Raw genomic sequence first — 21,832 nt, forward strand, 5'->3', positions numbered from 1 at the left:
GAAGGAGAATAGAACTTGTATAAATTTTGGCTCTGACCCCCTTGGGGCAGGAGGGGCGGGGCCCAATAGGGAAATTTAGGTAAATCCTATAAATCGCTACTAGTCTTAGAGTTCTGCTTGGAGTTTAACCAAATTTGGCCCATAAACATCCTTGGGGTTAACAGAATTCCTATAATTTTTGGCTCTGACCCCCTTGAGCAGAAAGAGTGGGGCCCAATAGGGGAATTAGAGGTAAATATTCAAATTCCTTTAGAAAAGAAACAATGAACCTTACTAGGCATTACAAACCAGGTGAGCGATACAGGCCCTCTGGGCCTCTTGTTAATTATCTCAAAGAGATCGGTATTTTAAGCAAAATATGAACGTTTTCTCATCATACATCGTATCAACTCAACATTTCATCGTTTCATCAACATTGTGCATGAGTTTTCTCATGCGTTTTAGCCAAATTTATTTTATCCCATGCAAACCTTCTTTTTTTTTTATCAAATTAACGTTTACAATCTGTGTTTTAGTCCTTACTTGCTTTTTCTTACCCTGAACTTTTATCCTGATATTAATGCATGACTTGTAATTTGGCCCTAAATGACCCTAGTTGTCGATGGGCCGTAAAACTCAAACAAACAAACAAACAAACAAGGCCGTCTTTACATGACCATAGTTGTTAATAGGACGTAAATAAATCAAACAAACAAACAAACAAATATTGGTCCTGCCCGACCCCTAGGGCCAGAGGGGCGGGGCCAAAAGGGGTCAAAATGGATAACATTTCAAAAATCTTTCTTTTGAATTCACAGATTACTCTTTATAGATGGAAAAGTCAAATTCATAATATCACTGACTGACTTCAAGGGGCGGATGGGCCAATATATAGTGTATATTTATCTTCGTTTCATTCTGTATCTGAACTCAAGTTACCGTTTAGGCCCATGGGCCTCTTGTTTCAATTCGGGATTCGTGGAAACACCCAAAAACATGAGAATTGATGTGTATCGCTTGGTGTCTTCGGCGGCATGCTTCAGTGATATAGCACTATAAAAAGGGCAACAGTTCCACTATACAAGAAGACACAACACGAACATACCGCAGTCTCAAAGTACACTCACCTCGCACAACATACACGCAACACACCGCATACATGGGAGGCCGTCCTTACATGACCGTAGCTGTTTATAGGACGTTAATAAATCAAACAAACAAACAAGCAAACGTTATTTTAATAAATTCCAGTAGTATAATCACAATTATTGCACATTAAAAATACTGAATGAAAATGAAAAGAAATATTTCAACATTTAATTTACGTAATCGATTGACAAATTGTTTGGAAATGTGTTTCAAAGAATCATCAGTCCATTGAACGTAGATAAATGGGATCCTCTGACATGAACACCAAATACGTCCTTTACCAAGACCGTATCACCAGTCGAGAGCGGAATGATGACCATACAGGAGCCCGTGCCGTAGTGTGTGGATGTACACTGACATTGGGTAACTCCATTCTTCAGCAGTTCTGCATGTAAGGCGTCATCACCATTCACTGACAACGACGTATACAGCATGTAGACCCCGTCATTAGGAGCAGTGAACACTCCTGTTGATGGCGAGTAACCATTGCCGGCATTTATTTTGACAGAGTCGAATGGTATTGGTTTGTTGTGGCCGCTGCTGTCAAACGTCTGGCTCAGTGTAGCACTGAAGGCCACACCTTCATAAGATACACCACCGGCCCGTTTGGTGAGTAACGCAGACAGAACAGACTGCATTTCTGAAAATGTGAAGAGATGCAACTCGATTAACATAATCGGCATGTTTAACAAAACATAAACGTTTTCCAATCTTATCATCGTATCATTTCAACAATTTATTGTTTCATCAATATTTATGAAATATGATTATATAAACAAAATGGCACAGAACATTAACTATGATACAAAGTTAACATTATCAATCAAGGGAACAGATCACCGGACATAAAAAAAGTGAAGATAAGATAGGTATGTAGTGTAGTGGGTTAATAGTCTCATTACTCCTTGAGAAGATGAACATGCTTTTCATCAATTTTAATTGACAACCTGTATTACCCGACACACTTACACACATGGGAGGCCGTCCTTAAATGACCCTGGCTGTTACAAAACAATCCGAGAGGAATTTGTATATATATAGGATATACCAGAGCCTTTCAAAATATACAGCCGTATACACATACGCAATCTGATTAAAATACAGATCCTTATTATCACTACGTTGACACAAACGACACATTAAATTACATTATCTAAAAGTAGCCAAACCAACCTGTTTTGTCTTTGTTTCTCAACTCCTTCTCCAACATATCAAGACGTTGTTTCTGGTCGTTGAGTTCTCGCTGAAGTTCCAAAAGATTTGGATCAGCTACGGCAACACCGACAAAACCAAAGAAAAGTATGAAATACAGATTCATTTTCGAAGAATAAAGTTGGCAATCAAATTTAAAATGTCTAAAGGCGATAAATGTGCCGTTTTAGGATTTTATCTTCAAACTGATAAGGAGACTTGAAGTAGATAAGCTTTACAGTCACTTTCTTATCATTTATAGGTCACCAGAGACAGTCACAGGGGACCTATCCTTATTACATTTTTCCTCCGTAGTGTGTCCGTCAACAATTGACAAATTAACGTCCTATTAACAGCCTGGGTCATGTAAGACAATCTTCCATGTATGCGGTATTTTGTATGTAAGGGGTTTAATTGACTAAAATCTCAACTTTTCTCCATTCGCACGCAATTTAGTAGAATAAAAAAACCTTCGTGGATTGAAAGGTCAAGGCCCTCTACACAAATTGTGAATTCCTTGGCTCTGGGTAGGGGGTCAAGTGTACTACAGTTTTTAAATGAAAACACATTTATAAGTATTTTTTTTCAATTGACATTCATCTGATTAAGGATCTTCGTATGGAAAGTGCGTCAAAAATTAAGACATACATATTTACTAGAAATTTTTGTACACAGATTAAAAAAAAATCAACAATTTTGCGTCTATTTTGGATCAAAAATTTTCACATATATCGTTTGTGCGACTACATTTTAAGCTTCATCAAGTTCATTTTTATGTAAAGTTTCACCTCTGACAGAAGACAGACGATATTTATCATTTGAACAGTGATGGTGTTTAATCGTATATATATATATATATGTCTAATTAACACAAAAAATAATATAATATATGGTTCAGACAACGTTGATGCCGATCGTTGAGGCGTCCTCCATAAAGCCTTTTTGGTTTCCTGGGAGTCGGTGTGTGCTGTAAAGTTTTTAGTCTTTATTTTTAACTTTTCTGTGTGGCCATGTGATGTGTGACATATTAGTAATGTATTTGTCCCTTCACTCCGACACTAGTCTGTGCTTATCTTTCCTCAGTGAGTCTAATTTTGTAACCGAATCGAAGTCTATTTTAACTGAATTATTTAGCTTAGTTAAAAAGCAACCACACACGTATTTGCTTTTACCATAAGTTTCGAAGGCTACATATACAATCGCTTGACCAACAAGGTGAAAAGAAGGCAGACTAGATATCGCTCTCCTTTACTTTGCTGTAAGCTGCAATCTGATTAAAATACAAATCCTTTCAACCACTCTGTTCAATAGAGGATCACATAGGGGTCATGTTCGGATGACCTTTTACCACGTGTACTTCAGATCAGATACATTTTCAAAACATTACTGCGTCCATTAATAACGCCATTTCGTCCCAGTATACAATACTTACCATACTTATGCCATACCGTGGCGTCCGTCTGTCCAATAATCGACTTCATCTCCATAACCGCTGGTCGGAATTCAACAAAAAATTTGACTGGTAGCATCGTTATGGGTTACTGGCTGAAAATTGTACAAATGATGGGGCTGACCCCCCAGGGGCCTGAGGGGCGGGGCCAAAAGGGGTCAATTTGGCTTTTTCCACAACAACGACTACCTCTCTGAAACTGAGCATGGAATAGCAACCATAATGAAGCATCCATATAGAGTGGGGATTCAAAATGGTACAAATGATGGGGCCGACATGCGGTTGTCATGAGAAATTGGGCCAATGGGGGTCAAATTGGCTATTTTGATGTAAACGTCCTCTCTGAAACTAAGCACGGATTAGCACTCAAAATGCAACGGTAGTATTCTTATAGGGTAAGGATTAAAAACTGTACAAATGATGGGGGCTGACCCCCGGGGCTTGAGTGACGGGGCCAAACGGGGGTCAAATTAGCTATTTTAATATAAAGGACTTCTCTGAAACTAAGCAAGGGATAGCACTTGAAATGAAATGTAGTATCCTTATAGGGTGGGGATTCAAAGTTATGCAAAAGGTCGGGCTGACCCCCTGAGGATTTGCTGATTTTACCTCCTGTAAGAGGTTACTGATGAACAGAAACTATTTTGACTTCTGTTGGAAATGTGTTTAGATCAACGTGCTGAACATAGCATATCATCTGCTCCAATGCAGAAATATCCGACATGTCGTCGATTAGCAAGCCGTATGCATTTCCAGCCTTCAGTTTTGAGATGAATTTTCTCTCTACTATAGATCCTAGAGTCCGGTTTATGCTTGCAATTGATTCTTCTAACCGATATACAAACTATTTTAAGTCCGTCAAATCAATGTGTTCCAGGATATTCAAGAAAGTGAACACCTTCCTTATTATCACTACATTTGAACACCTTCCTTATTATCACTACATTTGATATGAGGATCTGAAAACATCTCGTTAGGATCACGTCAGGATGACCTTTGGGAATGGCCAATCAAAGGGCACTGCCAGAATATTGACTGGGGACGAACTAGTTTGAAAAAACTGTCCGAATAATTTTCGTGTGTGTAGTCATCTCGCCCAAAGTGCACAACAATTCTAAATGTATATGCTTACTGGGACGAAATGGCGTTAATAATTCATGTAGAAATGTGTAGAGCATGTGTTTGTTCTGGAATACACGTGGTAAAAGGTCATCCGAACGTGACCCCATGTCGGGTATTGTCAGATCCTATATTGAACGGAGTGGTTATAAGGATCTGTATTTCAATCAGATTGTCTGTTTCCTATGAGTTTCTCTCCATTTTAATAATATGTGAAAAATACTTGAAAGAGAACTTCCTTCTTAATAATATTCATTTTGTGAGTAACTTCTTGTTGGACATAGCTTACTCAGTTGAGAAGTTCAGCATTTTTATTGCCAGCGTACTCTCGCCCTTGTGGAGTCATCCGCTATGCGCTGATTCTAACTGCGCAAGCGATACCGAAAATCAATGTCTTATACTGTTATATAGATTTTGCCGTGATTTAGTGACACCAAGGCCCTGCAGGTAGGGCGTTGGAATTGTACCTGCTGCCCCTATTGCATGATCGTAAAAGGCGACTAAATTTAGGATCTTATCTTTTCTATTCTTCCTAACTGACTTTATCCTTCCTAATGCCTCCCTTGGCACCGCCTCACTTTTGGCCTTGAGTTGAGCGTTCGCCCCTGTGAGGAAGGCTCTGGGTTCTGTCCCCTGGCCGAGACACACCAAAGTCTATAAAAGTGGTAGTTTCTGTTCCTGCCTAGCGCTCAGCAAAAAAGGAGTGGGACGACTGGTTCGCCTGTTGTCAGTAAAATGTGACCGGGTGGGGTGTGTTGCTTGGTGTCTTCGGCGGCATGCTCCAGTGATATAGCACTATAAAAAGGGCAAAAGTTCCACTATACAAGACACAACATGAATATACCGCAGTCTCCCGAAACACGCACCTCGCACAACATACACGCAACACACCGCATACATGGGAGGCCGTCCTTACATGACCATAGCTGTTAATAGGACGTTAATTAATCAATCAAATCAAAAATAGTGACACCAACCTTTCAAAGACATATATGAAGATATACCTGTCGGCGATGCTCTACTAATAATTAACGACATAACACAGTGCTAAACACGTTCGTTTTGTGTAAACTTAAAGCTGAGTATCAAACATCCTTGCTTCGGTCACGATATTCTAAGCATCTGATCGACTTTGAATACTTCTGAACCATTGAAATGCAAATCAGGTTTATATAGCCAATAAAAGAAATTGGCAAATTATAACATTTAGTAACGGCCAAAGACAGCGTTATTAATTAGATTATATTTAATTTATTTCGCATCATCCTATGTCTTATGTGTACGTTGCACTATCGCTTACTTAACCCTGTGACAACAGACTGCATTTGCTGCAGTTCTAATAGATATGTAAGAGAAACAGAATAAAAAACAATATAAAATATCAGTTTCGGTATCTAAATCAGATGTACACCAGAAAGGCGTTGAAGCATGACACATGTAGGTCACCTCGTGCACAGAGACAGGACTGTCTTCTAGCGGACGACTATTTTGAACAGCGAAACAAGTCAATCGTATCAATATCAATATGATGATAATAAACACACTTCAATGTAAGTTACAAAGAATATAATAAAAAAGTTCAAAGTCATTTACCAAAAACCATCTCCTTGCGTCTACAGTTCCACTATGCAAGAAGACACAACATGAATATACCACAGTCTCCCACAACACGCACCTCTCACAACATACACGCAACACACCGCATGCATGCGAGGCCGTCCTTACATGACCATAGCTGTTAATAGGACGTTAATTAATCAAACAAACAAACAAACAAACAAACAATGAGCTATCGGGCTACGTTTGCACCTATATGCCTATCTGTCTTCATGAAGGGTGGACCTATATCTAGTGGACGGATCCTCTGCAAAAACGTTGGAATTGTATGTAAGGTTTTTAATATTGCTGGCCCTGCAGGTAGGGCGTTAGAATTGTACCTGCTGCCACTATTTCATGATCGTAAAAGGCGACTAAATTTAGGATCTTATCGTTTGTCTTCTTCCCAACTGACTTTATCTTTCCTAATGCCTCTCTTGGCACCGCCTCACTTTTGGCCTTGAGTTGAGCGCTAGCCCCTTTGAGGAAAGCTCTGGGTTCTGTTCCCAGGCCAAGACAAACCAAAGTTTATAAAAGTGGTAGTTTCTGCTCCTGCTTAGCGCTCAGCATACAGGGAGTGGGACGACTAGTTCGCCCGTTGTCAGTATAGTGTGACCGGGTGGGGTGTGTTGCTTGGTGTCGTCGGCAGCATGCTTCAGTGATATAGCACTATAACAAGGGCAACAGTACTAGTTCTACTATGCAAGAAGACACAAACCATGACACAACGTGCCATATAAAGCTAATACATACAAGAGGCCCATGGGCCTTAACGGTCATCTGACTCATGGCACAAAACAACTCACAGTATAAAATATTGGTTAACGATTAATATAAACAATACATGGAACTCCTTAGTTGGATATGTAAGTTTCTGAAATAGGTAAATGTCATTTGTTGAACAAACCATTTAAGGATTGATATAAGGAGGAGTCAGATTTTACAGCCAAATTTCAGTAAAGCTCCCATTTTAGACCTCCGCCGTACTATCCCCATGGATCTTAGCTCGGTCCTTTATAAAATATGATTGTCCTCACCTAAATTTCCCCCTTCTGAATCAATCAAAACCCCAATTTTCATTGAGATCAGAGACTGAACCTTAAAACAGGAAGTGGGCAAGTGGCAATCTTGGAATACCAAATTCTTTACGAAAATGTTTGCATGTTGTTCGGCATCAATTAAAACCTCTATAGACCAATTTTCATTGAGATCAGAGACCGAAACCTGAAAACAGGAAGTGGGCCAGCTCAAATTAAGAAATTTTCCCAATTTGGGACCCCACCCCCTCAGCCCCTAGGGGTCGGACCAGGCTCATATATATAAAATATGATGGTCCTTCCCTAATAAAGTTTCACACCAAATATGAATGAAATCAAACCAAGGAGATGAAGGAGGAGTAGGAATTTAAAGCTTAAAATAAGAAATTCTGCCCTTTTGGGGCCCCACCCCTCAGCCCTAGGGGTCGGACCAGGTTCATTTATATAAAATATGATTGTCCTTCCCCAATGATGTTTCAAACCAAATATGGATGAAATCCATCGAAAGATGAAGGAGTAGGCTTTTGTATAAATAGTCTTGCGCACGACGACGGACAAATCACTATGACAATAGGTCATCTGACCTATAAATGGGATGTTATGTTTCACTTATCAACAGAACTTACCAAAATCATTTATATGTACCAACTATCATTACAAACGATTAACATCTTCTGTCCAGTTGCTGCTGTTAATAGAACGTAAATTAATCAAACGAACAAACATTTGTTTGTTTGTTTGTTTGATTAATTAACGTCCTATTTACAGCTATGGTCATGTAAGGACGGCCTCCCATGTATGCGGTGTGTTGTGCGAGGTGTGTGTTTTTGGGAGACTGCGGTATATTCACGAACAAACAAACTCAGTTGCTGCCTGCCTACCCTCTCGCGAAAAACAAGGACCTCATTTAAATAAATAAATAGGATATCTAAGTGTTCAAATAAAATACCGCTCTTCATCCATTCGTCTCAACATGACAGCAGAAATCAAATGGCTCTGTAATAATGCTAAAAATTGTCGTTAAGTGTCTACTGATCTACTTTCACATTCAGTGTATTGATTTCTTTGCTTCCGGTATCTTCTGATAACTTTTGACACTCCGATTTTGTTACATTATTTTGAAGAAGTCTTGTGTCGCTTGTTTATATTGCGATAATGACCTCAAAATAATAAATATATACTTCATTTCAAAATGATGTTATGTATGTTTTGGTAATATTTCCTGTGTTACTACTTGCTTATGTTTCACCATCGTTTATATATGGCGAATCTCCGAGGTTCGAAAATACGTCGTAATATTTTGTTAAATATGGCGCGTACATGTTGTTTCATTCTTTCTAGCGCATAGCATGAAGTAGATCATCTCGACTACAATCTACTTATGTATGAGCCGAACCTGTTAAAGCTAATGTGTACCTTAAGGTTTTGCACAAAATTTTATTTTGTTGAACCTTCGCAGTATTTACCGATTTATTACTCAGGTTTTAAATAAAGTCAACAAACACTCCATTGTGTATATGTATACATGTACAAACATACGCAAGACACGGCATCGTCTATTTCCCGCCAGATAAAAATCATACCATTATTATACGTTTCATATACGTTAAATCTACGAAACTCATAAGTGGAATTCTTGTCCGTCAAGATGTATTATCTGTACTTCAATATAATCAATTTAGCATGTGTGAAAACGTCACACATTTTGTTACATCGACCACGACACATGCGCATTCCAACAGCCTGTTTTGGACGTTAAGCTGCGATCACAACATATCATGACGTCATTTGATTATTGATGACATTGACGCTGAAAGATATGGAGTTCGGTCAAAACTAACAGTGTCAGCCAATCAGAATGCGTACAGAGTTTATACCACGTACGTATGGTAACAGTTCCACAAGAAGACACCACATTGATATACCGCAGTCTCCCAGAACACGCACATCGCACAACATACACGCAACACATCGCATACATGGGAGGCCGTCCTTACATGACCCTAGCTGTTAATAGGACGTTAATTAATCAAACAAATAAAAACAAATTGTTAATCAACAACAGCAGTGTTTATGTAATGTCCTGAGAGTTGAATAAAACCGCCTTTTGTGGTAGAAATGATTTTAAACAGTGTGTAGCTAAGTAGAGTCGGCTAAATTATTCAGTGTAAAGGTGGAGAAAAGTTTCATCTGGGAAAATCATGGGAAGTATGTTATATCTGAAATAGCCTATTAATCTTAGGTTTAACAACAAGAATTAATATGGAATTAAATGTCTTAGTTAGTGCAGTAAATAAATATTTTAATGTAAGTTTTTCTCAAAATTATTCTTTTATAATCTGTATGTTTGATTAAATTAACGTCTTATCAATAGTCAAAACGGAGTGAGAATAAGGATCTGTATTTCAAGATCAACAAAAGTCGAACTGATGTCCCTTTAAATAGGAGTACATCATACATTGATTACTGTTTAGCAAGGTAAGCTATGCAAAATATTTGGTTGTCTAACGGGCGAGTTCGATTTATTATAAGCTGACATTAATTGAAATGAGAACTATATTATTTGCAGATTATTGATCGTAATAGTATAAATAATAGGATGAATTGACTATGTGAAATGAGAAAGATATAACACTACTCTCTATTAACTACGTGGACTGATCGATTGTTAAATAAACATTTACTGGAGCAAATTAAATGTGGGTCTTGTTTGACCGGAATACCATTAACGTTATAAAGATCTACGTAAACATTGTCATATCTCTATCAAGGTGATAAGTAATAGTTCTCGGTGCTACATTTGGTAATTCGCAGTAACAGTTATTGTTGATAGTAACTCTCCAACCATTTTTATACTACCAACCTTAGTGCTTCCATTTGCAACATTTTGACTGAGAGCGTGATATATTTAACTGCTACTATAGCCCAAATATTGAGTAATTCCACCGAGCCAAGTATGTTACCAACCGTTCAACTGATTACTAATGTGAGTCTAATTCTAAGCGTATTGTTTAACAATTGATTAGTGGAATTACTTTTTATAACAGGAGGACACCTTATCGAAGACAAAGCAGTGGCGTGCATTTTACTTACAAATGGAGAGAAATTTATTGCTAGAGATAAGTATTTTAGTGGTTGTATATGCGACTTGTAATACCGATTCAGCTATGAGGACTAAATCTTCAGAGCAGATCATATCTGAACTTATGCAAAACTATTCATCCTTCATTAAACCACGTAGAAATATCTCGGAATCCGTTGACGTCAATTTAACCTTACATATCATCACGTCACTGAGGGAAATCGACGAAAGGCTCCAGACTATGACATTCATCGGATGGATGGAAATATCGTGGATTGACGACTTCCTGATTTTAAAAGATGGAGTAAAAAGTGTGCAACTTCCCACAAGTGACATTTGACACCCTGATATAGCCTTGTTTAATTCCATTGATGATCCTCAACAGATTACGGATGGCCAGTATGTAGTGGTCCTTGAGGAAGGACGAGTGGTGTGTGGTATCCAGCAAGGCAATACAGTGTTAGGTGTATTATTGATATCAGACGCTTTCCATTTGACGAACAGAAATGTCAGATAAGGATTGGGGCTTGGCAGGCTCCTGTCTGGGTGCAGAGGGTCGTGGACACAGGACGAAGTCTGGCTGATAATGCATTAGAGGAAAATGGAGAATGGGAAGTTATAGAACGGATTGCACATACACGTTTTAGCTCGGAATTTAGCATTTCGTACATGGAGTACGATTTACACTTCCGGCGCCGCTGCCTGTACCCAGTTTTAAACACGTTATTTCCGGTTATCTTGCTATCCTTCCTTAATCCCTTGGTGTTCTTACTCCCGGCCGATTCTGGTGAGAAAATGACGTTATGCATTTCTGTTCTGCTATCATTTACGGTTTTTCTAACAGTATTCAATGATATGTTACCAAAACTGTCGACAGGTATTTCTTACCTGTCCATTTACCTGTGTATAGAGCTTGGGATGAGCGGGTTAGCAGTCGTTGAATCTATATTCATTTTGCGGTTGTATCAACGGGACAATAAAACATCAAGCAAATCGAATCACGAACCTTCTAAACAAACATCTATTTCGACTTTAGAGGAAGACGTTGCCATCAGCAACATACGAACATTGGCACATAATAATAGCACTGGGATATATGAAAGCCAGTCTTCATCTGTTAACGATAAAAGAGAAAATGGACACGATGTGCACACAAAAGGAAATTTCGTACGAAATAGCTTCAAAATGATATATCGATTGGACGCTGACGGCAAAATTACAACACTCGCTCCTGATCGGTTGGATTGGATTTGCTTCTTAATACATTTATGTATAACATCGGTTTGTACACTTATATTAATTCTGATGCTTTCCTTTTAATATTGATTTTGATAAACAGATAATGACTATTTCAAGCAGTTATTGACAGAACCTTTACATTGTCTAGTATGATCATTGTTGTACTATTCAAAATGAATGAATTGTTCGGTCACTGTACTGCACAGTACAGGCATGGCGTTAGGATAGTACCCGCAGAAAATACGCTGGCTACTCCCGACTATCGATTGCATTATGTTTTACCGCGCGGGACACTATACCGTTGACAAAACGTACTTGTCTAGCCGCGCCTTGATCAGTGCGGCTGACACAGGTAGCTGATACAGTGACTGGTGTGATTGTGCTTTATTTAGATCGTGTGGTTTGTAGTATCCGAGCATGCGGGATTACCGGAAGCGCAGTGACACTGGAGATTTTATATATATCACCATCGACGTATAAAGTAGATCTAAGCCCCTGGTATCACACAAAATTACTTTCTTAGTAACCGATTGTTTGTGCCAAAGCCTTTCTGTTTTTTTAAAAACAAGTCTGTAACCCGTAGAAAATAACTTTCAAACAGAAAGTCAATAGACAGACAATGAAGATTGAGAAAAAACAGGTGGGTTTTTGTCAAGAAAACACGCGTTGATTTTTGTTTTCTTACAAGTAAATCATATATTCAAATATAACTAATGTATGAATAAATAATGTTTAACAGCGCTGTTTAAATTGCTATTTTTTTCTTTTATTTTTGCCTCATATGATCATGATTGCATTTACAAGTAGCACATCAGAAAAAAAAAATATAATTTACCCGGTACTGGCAGATATTTCAACTTGCGTGATATTGTGGAAATGTCACCCTGGGAGGATTATTATCAAACAGGATGATCTTAACGATATATAAATTCAACATACATATTTCGTTTTTCGGTGCACCGATAAAAAAACAGTTGTTTGTACAACACAGTTGAGTCGACGTCTACTGACGTGTTACCGTGCACGTGGCTTTCCCATTGATCAATCAGTCAGTTAGGTATAATTGGCAGACATGCGAAGTGTATGGCCCCTTCCCCGTTACTATAGGTAAATACCATAGGCTGGCTAGCTCTAACCACACGTGTCAGTAATACATGTGATTGACAAGGCGGCATGGTTTCTGAACCGACCGGTGACCCAGCTATTTAGATTTTTTTTTAGACATGTTTCTAAAATAAATGACATTTTGTATGATTTTTTAAATCACCAGAAAATCTAGATTCTACTAGATTTTGTGTTTAGACTACATATAGATACGTCATACAATATGTAATTACTACCAAGCACTGACGGCTGCGATGTCTGAAAAGCTACCGTAAGGAAAAGAAAATCTTCCTTGTAATTAATAGAATAACTCCTTACATCCACAGCATTAATAACAATACATCATGTAAGTTTATCATTAGTGCATGTTTTTTCGGTACAAAATTTCCCCGGTACGAAAATTCCCGTATTCGTTGACAGATCCTGATGCGATAAACTATTTTTCTCTATCTTTTGACATACGCGTCTCATTAATCCAGTTAATTTCGCTCATTTGTTGTATGTCTTACCGTTTTGTGTACAGTTCAATTCGTCGTAGTCTCGTTTTTTTCGTCAGTTCGTCGTCCGTTGGAGTAGAGTTTACCGCGAACATGTGAGTCTCAGCGACGCGTTTGTAGTGCGGGCGATTTCACATTTATAACTATGCACGGTGTATCGGCTAGTACACCACTGGTCAAGCGCAGCTCGTTCAAGCTACCTGTATCCGCCACAGCAGCTTGATCTCGAACGGCGCGGGGGGGGGGGCTAGAAACAAATATAAGTTTGTCATAGTTTGTTCGTGGTGTGTTTGATGAATTAAACGTCGCCAATTAACAGCTATGGTCATGGTAAGGAGCGCGCCTCCCATGTATGCCAGTTTTTTTTTTCTGGGGGTGTAGCGTGTGTTGAAGTGCGAGTCGTGTGTTTTGGGAGACATGCGGTATGGTTCTGTGTTTGTCTTCTTGTATAGTGGAAACTGTTGCCGCTTTTTATAGTGTCAAAGGGTAGTGGTGTCCCGCGCAGTAAATAATTTGATCAAACTGAATACAAATCTTGACATAGCATGTACTTTCTTAAGTGTACAATATACATGTGGAGTATGACCGGGCCTAAACGCATTTCTGGATGTAGGAAAATCGGGACATGAACTTGGGAGTGGTAACAACGCAAGAATACATTTTACAAAACAGGATATGATTGTGCTCGTAGAATACGTCCTAAATCGGCATATCACGTCGACGTTATGTGCATATATGACTTTGGAACTTCTGCATCAAATTATCTATATTTTACACTTTCAAGTTAGTTCAACTTGTACAAAATTAGTTTATAACATTCTGATAACTTTACAAAAATAAGGCAAATAAATATAGATACGCTATGAAAATTATACAGTGCATGGGTGCAGCTTAATTTCTAAACATATGTAAATACTTTAATGAATGTTAATTATAACTAATTAATTACTTACTTGGATAAATTATATACTTAAACAATTACTTAAGTAATTACCCTGTCACATGAAATAATGACCGTCCTTTATGCAACCCTGTAGTTTGGTCGATTCCGGAAACGAGAGCTGGTATGACACGCAAACAAAGGCCATAGATGGCGGTGATGACGATGGATGGCAATGACGTACTACCGACAGCTTTTCAACTGTGGGTTTTGTGAACTTGACCACATTGATAGATTATTTTGACAATGGACAAAGCATCAGTCTGATCATTTAACACAGATCCTTATTACCACTACGTTCAGTAGGCGGTCCTGCAGGTAGGGCGTTAGAATTGTACCTGCTGCCCCTACTGCTTGATCTTAAAAGGTGACTAAATTTAGGATCTTATCTTTAACCTTCTTCCTAACTGACTTTATGTTTCCTTATCCCCCTCGGCACCGCCTCACGTTTGGCCTTGAGTTGAGCGTTCGCCCCTGTGAGGAATGCTCTGGGTTAAAAGATCTGACAATATCCCCATAGGGGTCACGTCCAGATGACCTTTATACTACGTGATCTTCAAATCAGATACATTTCCTTCACCGTGTCACTTCCATTGAAAAACGATATTTCTTCCCCGTATACACAAGTGTGCCCTGTGGGCGAGATGACTACCAAAACAAAATTAATTCTGACAAGTTTTTCAAACTATTTTGTCCCTGAAATTCACTGTCAAAATTTTGCTAGTAGCAATTTGATTGGCCATTTACAAAGGTCACCTGGATACGAGCCCTAATGGGATTTTCTCATATCCTCTTATCTAACGTAGTGATAATAAGGATCTGTATTTTAATCAGATTGGACACTATATCTAATTAATTTTCTATATGTTAAGGCCCTTGGCCTCTGGTTTGCAATACGATTTGTTGAAAGAAATTGAAAATGATCCTGACATAATCCCGACAAAGTGACACCATATATAATTAATTTTACTATTGCCAAGGTAGTCAGATGACCGTTAAGGCCCTTTGGGCCTTTTGTTAGTCATATGACTGTGGTTATATTTATTATCATAGTCTACAAATGTATGTAAATATTTAGGATATATGTGAAGTGTCTTCGTAAATGTGACAGTATGAAATATTAAATCTTCCGCCATTGATTGGAGGGTGATTTGGTACTAACACTCTAAGGCTGCTAACACAAAATGAATTACTACTCGTTATCTATTGTACGTCGGAGATGGAATAGGTTCACAGCCGTTCCGCTTGATATCCATAAAAAATCTAATAAAACTTTACATTAAATATTCATGTGTATATATATCAATGTGTATGCTCAGATAGCTATCTGAATTCGATTTCTGTCTAGTTAAGAATCATTCAAGTTCCACATCTGATCATTACTCAAGCAAGGCATGGTATAGCAAAGGGTAAATTATTTTTTTACATAAGGCTAACGATACGATATATAAATAGGTATGTGTAGATTGTTTTAGAAATCTTTGACAATCCTCAAAGCAACCCGCCTTAGTTGTATACATGTCACACTTTAAAAAATTGTTGACTTCTTAAACGCCAGAAAAAGGTAATCAACACTTAAATTTTTAACACATTGAATGTATAAACAAAAAGTAACGACATAAAATATATATTCCTTTACATTGAACTTCATTGAATGTAGTTAACTGGATATAATGTGATAGCAACCCCTAGAGTATTGAGGATGAGCGTGGTAAAACTAGCTAAACCTAGCGAGGTACATAAAGTTGCCTCATTTAAACGGTATATAGTATACACACAGTGTGGTAAAACTATCTCAGCCTAGCGAGGTACATAAAGTTACCTCATTTAATCGGTATAGTATTTACACACAATATGGGCAATTCGAGGTTTTCCATCGAGTGACTGTTCAATTTTGAAAAGAGCTAACGATTACATGATAAACAACAGTTACTTGTTGGGAAACTTGTTTATCTCATACGTTTATACCGTGGTGATCATTTGTTTCTCCTTAACACCATACAAACACAGTGCAAAGTTAAAGAGTCATTATTCTGTATTTGTTTATTGCAACTACCAGTGATACAGTAAATCAATGTTATTTAAAAGAAAAGTCTCCATAAAAAATAGTTCGAACTAAATTAAAAGCGAACCGGAATCAAGAGATTGTGGAGTCGACCAATCAGATGCTCTGTAGGTGTTTATACATACACATTGAGCATAATCTTATTGCAAATTAATTTCATGTAGTCCATTCAATGAGTTAATTACTAAACTGTACATTTGCAAAGAAAGTACATATATACCTAGAAGGGTTCTCGTTTCAGCAAAGTATAAAAGTTGGAAATGTTTGTAATATTTATAGTTTTCCTTTTACATTTTTGATAAATCCATGAAACTAACAGGATCAAGTCACACATATATATTGAGTTTATATGAGACGTACAAGTTGTACATACAAGGTATATTATATACGTATATATATATATATATCTAGACTGTTAACTGTATATAGGTAGTTTTTAGCGATACAGCTTTCTAATAACAAATAAAAAGAATCACAAGTCAATATATGAATTTGAATTACTCAACTTTATTTTTCCCTCTGAGCGTGTATTTACATGTTACGCTAACTTCTGAAGCAAAATAATGTGCCTATATATATTGCACACTAAGGATTATAAGCCAAAAAAGGCCCAATTAACGGTCACATAACAATCAAATCAACAGTTACAAACGTAAGTCTAAGAAATATGTTGTGAACAATTTCGCAAATGGATGTTCTTTACGTATTTAGCAGTGTTGCTCCATATATACTTTCCCAATTTTGAAAGTGTATAATTATATCTGAAAGTTTATAAAATAATGTTATAAAGGACTGGTCCTATAGGCCATGTGAGCTAATAATTATACTACATATGCATATAACAAAATGTCAGCTGTACAGGTTGCCATGTCAAATTTTGTATAATAAAAAAAATAGGAAGAATACTTCATCATTTCAGGCAAGTTTCAGCTTAACTGCACTTCAATATGTAAAAAATAAAATTTCAACGAGAATTTCAGATAATTTGAAAAAAACTTTGGTCAGGAACAAACCCAGGACCATTTTGGGCAAGTTTCAGGTAAATCGTATTTGTGGAGCTAGAGTAGAAATTCATAGCGAACGACAGACAGCGGATGACAACAGATGACTTAAAAAACTGAAGTACTTAATGCAAAAGGCAGTAATTTTGCAATAATAAATGCTATTGTGGGAAACACAACTTCATAGTGTGGATATAATGTAATATGCACATAGTTTTAAAGAGATTGATTAAAAGTTGTACGCTGAGATTAGTAGACAAAATATACTGGGGGAAACAAAGGTCAAAGGGCATATACATGAACTTTGAAGTTTAATTATTTTGTTTTCTTTGGTACAAAAGTAATTTATGTGGAAGAATGGAAAAGGTCATCTAGAAATTATGTTTGACGTGCAAAAATGTTCATTCATTCCTTATTATATTCTAGCATAATGCTTCAGACATTTTTTGTAAGATCTCTCTGACTGCGTCATGAGACAGATAACCAGTTTTCAAATATCCTTATTTAAAGCATGAAAATGTTTGAAACTTCATTCAATATTTTGGTCACCATTGAAAACATCTGATTAGTCCCTACATGTTCAAACAGAATCTGAACCTTATATGATTCCAAATAAACTTGAATCACATGACCACATATTACAAATTGTCATCCACTTGCAATTGATTAATACCTGGTATTTACATTCCCTAAATGTTAACTAATACTTTTCACATACTATCATCTATTTGATGAACAAATCCAATTTTGATAAATAATACATACTGGTAACCTATTTTAAGCTAAATCAAATTACACTTCCAGGTTGTTTGTTTGAGATAGTTCATTTTGAAAGTCCATCCTCGTTAGAGCAACTTGATCATTGCATTTGCATTTTTTTTGTTTTTCTTTTCTCACTCGTTGTCCAGTTATGTGCGGTATTTTTATCGTTTTCCACCCTAAATCTTTAAGACACTCATTTGCAGCGATGACATTGTTGCAGTCTTTCAGTTTTAACTCTTTTCGCATTGCGATGTTTTCTCTAAACATTTTCTTCAGACACGTCTGCTGTTTGTTAAAACAGCTTATAGTTAAAACATGTAAGGTATCATTATCACCAACTTATTTCACTGAATTGTGATCCATTACTAGAAAAAAAAATTATATGGAAACTTTGTATATCGTATTATTCAAGGAAACTAAGCAAAAATTATAATGAAAATTGTAATGGAATCGTGAAAGATATTATATATACCTATTTTAGTATAACAAGGTTTTGAATAAGCAGCTGGACTGGATCGAGGGGTTACTAAAATAGAAAATTAAAATATATTGCATTCAAAGTGACTTTTATCTAATAATATAATATATGTACAACAAGTACATGAATGTATGTAATTATTGCAGGAAGCATTAATGAACACTTACTTAGTGCAATATATATAGGATCTTAATCGTCATTTCAGATACGAGATTTTATGAAACGAGGCTTAATTTACACATACCGTACTCGCCGTAATTAGCTCCCCTCCCCTATAAGCACCCTCACTTTTTTCTGGAGAAGGAGTTGAAATTGAACAATGTTTTACAACATCAGCATTGTATCCCACATTACATGAACTTGCTGGTCTTTTATATGTGAATCACGACATAATAATGTGTCTTAAAGGTGAATGGACATGTATATGTATACTGTAACAAATAAATTCGTCATAAGTACAGAAAGAATAAAATATGTCGGACTTTTTCCGTTCACAACTTGCATTTTGATTCACTTACAATCGCCCCTTTGTTGCAAATTTGTGAGTAGCCAGGGTGCTTAAAACGTTGAATACAGTATAGAGAACAAGAGGCCCATGGGCCTCAATGGTCATCTGACTATTGGCACAATACAACATAGTCATTTAAAGATTTTAGTCTCGTTGACCCCTGTGACCTTCAATAAAGATCAAGGTCATTTTTTTAAAACAAATATGGTAGCCCTTCATCCTAGCATGTCACAGGCCCAATATCAGGTCTCTAGGCCTCTTAGTTGTTCACAAAATGTCATTTAAGATTTTAGCCAATTTGACACCTGTGACCTTGGATGAAGGTCAAGGTCATTCATTTGAACAAACTTGGTAGCCATTCAATCCAGCATGTGGCAGGCATAATATGAGAACCCTGAAATTTTTGGTTCTTGAAAAGAAGTCATTTAAATATTTTACCACCCCTGTGACCTTGAATGAAGGTCAAGGTCATTCATTTGAACAAACTTGATAGCCATTCATCCCAGCATGCTACATGCCCAATCTCAGTACCCTGAGCCTTCTGGTTCTTAGAAGTTGTTTAAAGATTATAGCCTTTTTGACCTCTGTGACCTTGAATGAAGGTCAACGACATTCATTTGAACAAACTTGTAAGCCCTTCATTCCAGCATGCTGCAGGCCCAATATGAGTATCCTGGGCCTTCTGGTTCTTGAAGTCGTTTAAAGGATTTTTTCTTTTTTGACCCCTTGTGTGAACTTCAATGAAGGTCAGGGTCATTCATTTGAACAAACTTGATAGACCTTCATCCCAGCATGCTACAGGCCCAATATCAGTGCCCTGTGCCTTCTGGTTCTTGAGAAGAAGTTAAAATTTTGAGCTTTTTTGACCTCTGTGACTATGTTATGAACTTCATTCAAGGTCACAGGCGTCAAATAGGTTAAAATCTTTAAACGACTTCTTCTCAAGAACCGAAAGACCCAGAGCACTGATATTAGGCCTGAAGCATGCTTGGATGAAGCGCTATCAAGTTTGTTCAAATGAATGACCGTACCTTCATTCAAGGTCACAGGGGTCAAATAGGCTAAAATCTTTAAACAACTTCTTTTCAAGAACCAAAAGACCCAGGGCACTGATATTGGGCCTGTAGCATGCTGGGATGAAGCGCTTCCAAGTTTGTTCAAAAGAATTAATGTGACCTGAATTCAAGGTCACAGGGGTCGAAAAGGCTAAAATCCTTTAAACAACTTTGTGTGAATAACTAAGAGGCCTAGAGACCTGATATTGGGCCCTTGATATGCTGGGATGAAGGGCTATCAAATTTGTGCAAAGTAATGACCTTGATCTTCATTGAAGGTCACAGGGGTCAAAAAAGCTAAAATCTTTTAAGCGACTTTTTCTCAATAACCAGAACGCCCAGGATAATCATATTGGGCCTGTAGCATGCTGGAATGAAGGGCTAACAAGTTTGTGTAAATGAATGACCTTGACCTTCATTCAAGGTCACAGGGGTCAAAATGGCTAAAATCTTTAAATGACCATGAATGAAGGTCAAGGTCATTCATTTGAACAAACTTAGTAGCCCTTCATCCCATCATGCTAGAGGCCCAATATCAGTACCCTGGGCCTTCTGGTCATTGAGAAGAAGTTGTTTGCATGATGACAATAGGTCATCCTGACCCTTTGGGTCAGATGAACTAAACATGCCACTTATCAAAAGTTTCTTCTGTTCTAAATCTTGTGAAGAGATTTTGACATGTTGACCAAGGCATTCTGGGATGTAGGGGAGTGAATAGAATTGGAAGGTTGAATAGTAAAAGTAGAGTTAAACCTTAATGTAGATTTGAGATTCACAGATACTTTTTGGGGAGAGAAAAATGCAGGCAACATGGGAAACAAAATAGTTAACTTTTTAGTTAACCACCTTTCTATATCAGAATCACTAAGGGAAATGCACATATAAATAGAACATTAAGTTCTTTTAAGCAATACAAGAATAGATATGATTACACGTAATACTGGAATATGGTGGAAATTAATAATCTTAAAAACTGAAATTTTGTAGACTAGAATTGATGACTATCATAGGAAAAAGGGGAAGAAGTGTCCCTGTTATTCTTACTAAAGAGCAAACGGAAGCATTAGCAGAGCTAACAGACAAAAGGCAAAGAATGAAAGCAGGTATCTCAACAGCAAACGTGTTTACTTTCCCCATGAATGGAGCTCGAGGAAGCCATGAACACATTAGAGGATATGCTGCTTTGAATGATATGGTGTGTAAAGCAGATCTAACAGAACCAAAAGCCTTTAAGAGTACAGCTTTGAGGATATATGTTGAAACTGTATCTCAGGTTAGTTTCTATGATATACATTTCTTTTTGTTGTAAAAAGGAGTTTCATATCTTTATGTTTTTCACAAATTTGAAATGTTTGTTAGCAAATAGAACAGAACATGCAATCTAGTTTAAATTTACAGAATAACTCATCATTGCAATTGTGATTACTTTCTTTCTTAAGAAATGGAGGAGGATGCCAAAGTGACATTCTTTTGCACTAATTGTTACTCCATTGACCATGAGACAATTACAAAATATCTCCTTTTTCATCCAAATGATAGGTTGTTAGGAAAGAAATATCAAATATTTTATTTGCTGAATT

General features: G+C 37.2%; 1 protein-coding gene, 1 long non-coding RNA gene and 1 pseudogene across 2 annotated transcripts in view; 2 read left to right on the forward strand and 1 right to left on the reverse strand.

Annotated features, from left to right (window-relative positions):
- LOC138305978 (uncharacterized) overlaps positions 1–21,832 on the forward strand; it is a 285,191-nt gene that overhangs the window by 169,491 nt on the left and 93,868 nt on the right. The gene's annotated exons all lie outside the window — the stretch shown is intronic.
- On the reverse strand, positions 1,283–2,533 carry LOC138306196 (heavy metal-binding protein HIP-like). Its single transcript, XM_069246593.1, has 2 exons — positions 2,302–2,533; positions 1,283–1,768 (listed from the first exon to the last, which is right to left on the reverse strand). The coding sequence occupies exons 1-2, from the start codon at positions 2,444–2,446 to the stop codon at positions 1,338–1,340; spliced, it is 576 nt and encodes a 191-aa protein (XP_069102694.1). The 5' UTR covers positions 2,447–2,533; the 3' UTR covers positions 1,283–1,337.
- On the forward strand, positions 10,580–12,322 carry LOC138306521 (neuronal acetylcholine receptor subunit alpha-6-like; annotated as a pseudogene).

Source organism: Argopecten irradians, chromosome 13 (assembly GCF_041381155.1).
Source record: "Argopecten irradians isolate NY chromosome 13, Ai_NY, whole genome shotgun sequence".
Lineage (NCBI taxonomy): Eukaryota > Metazoa > Mollusca > Bivalvia > Pectinida > Pectinidae > Argopecten > Argopecten irradians.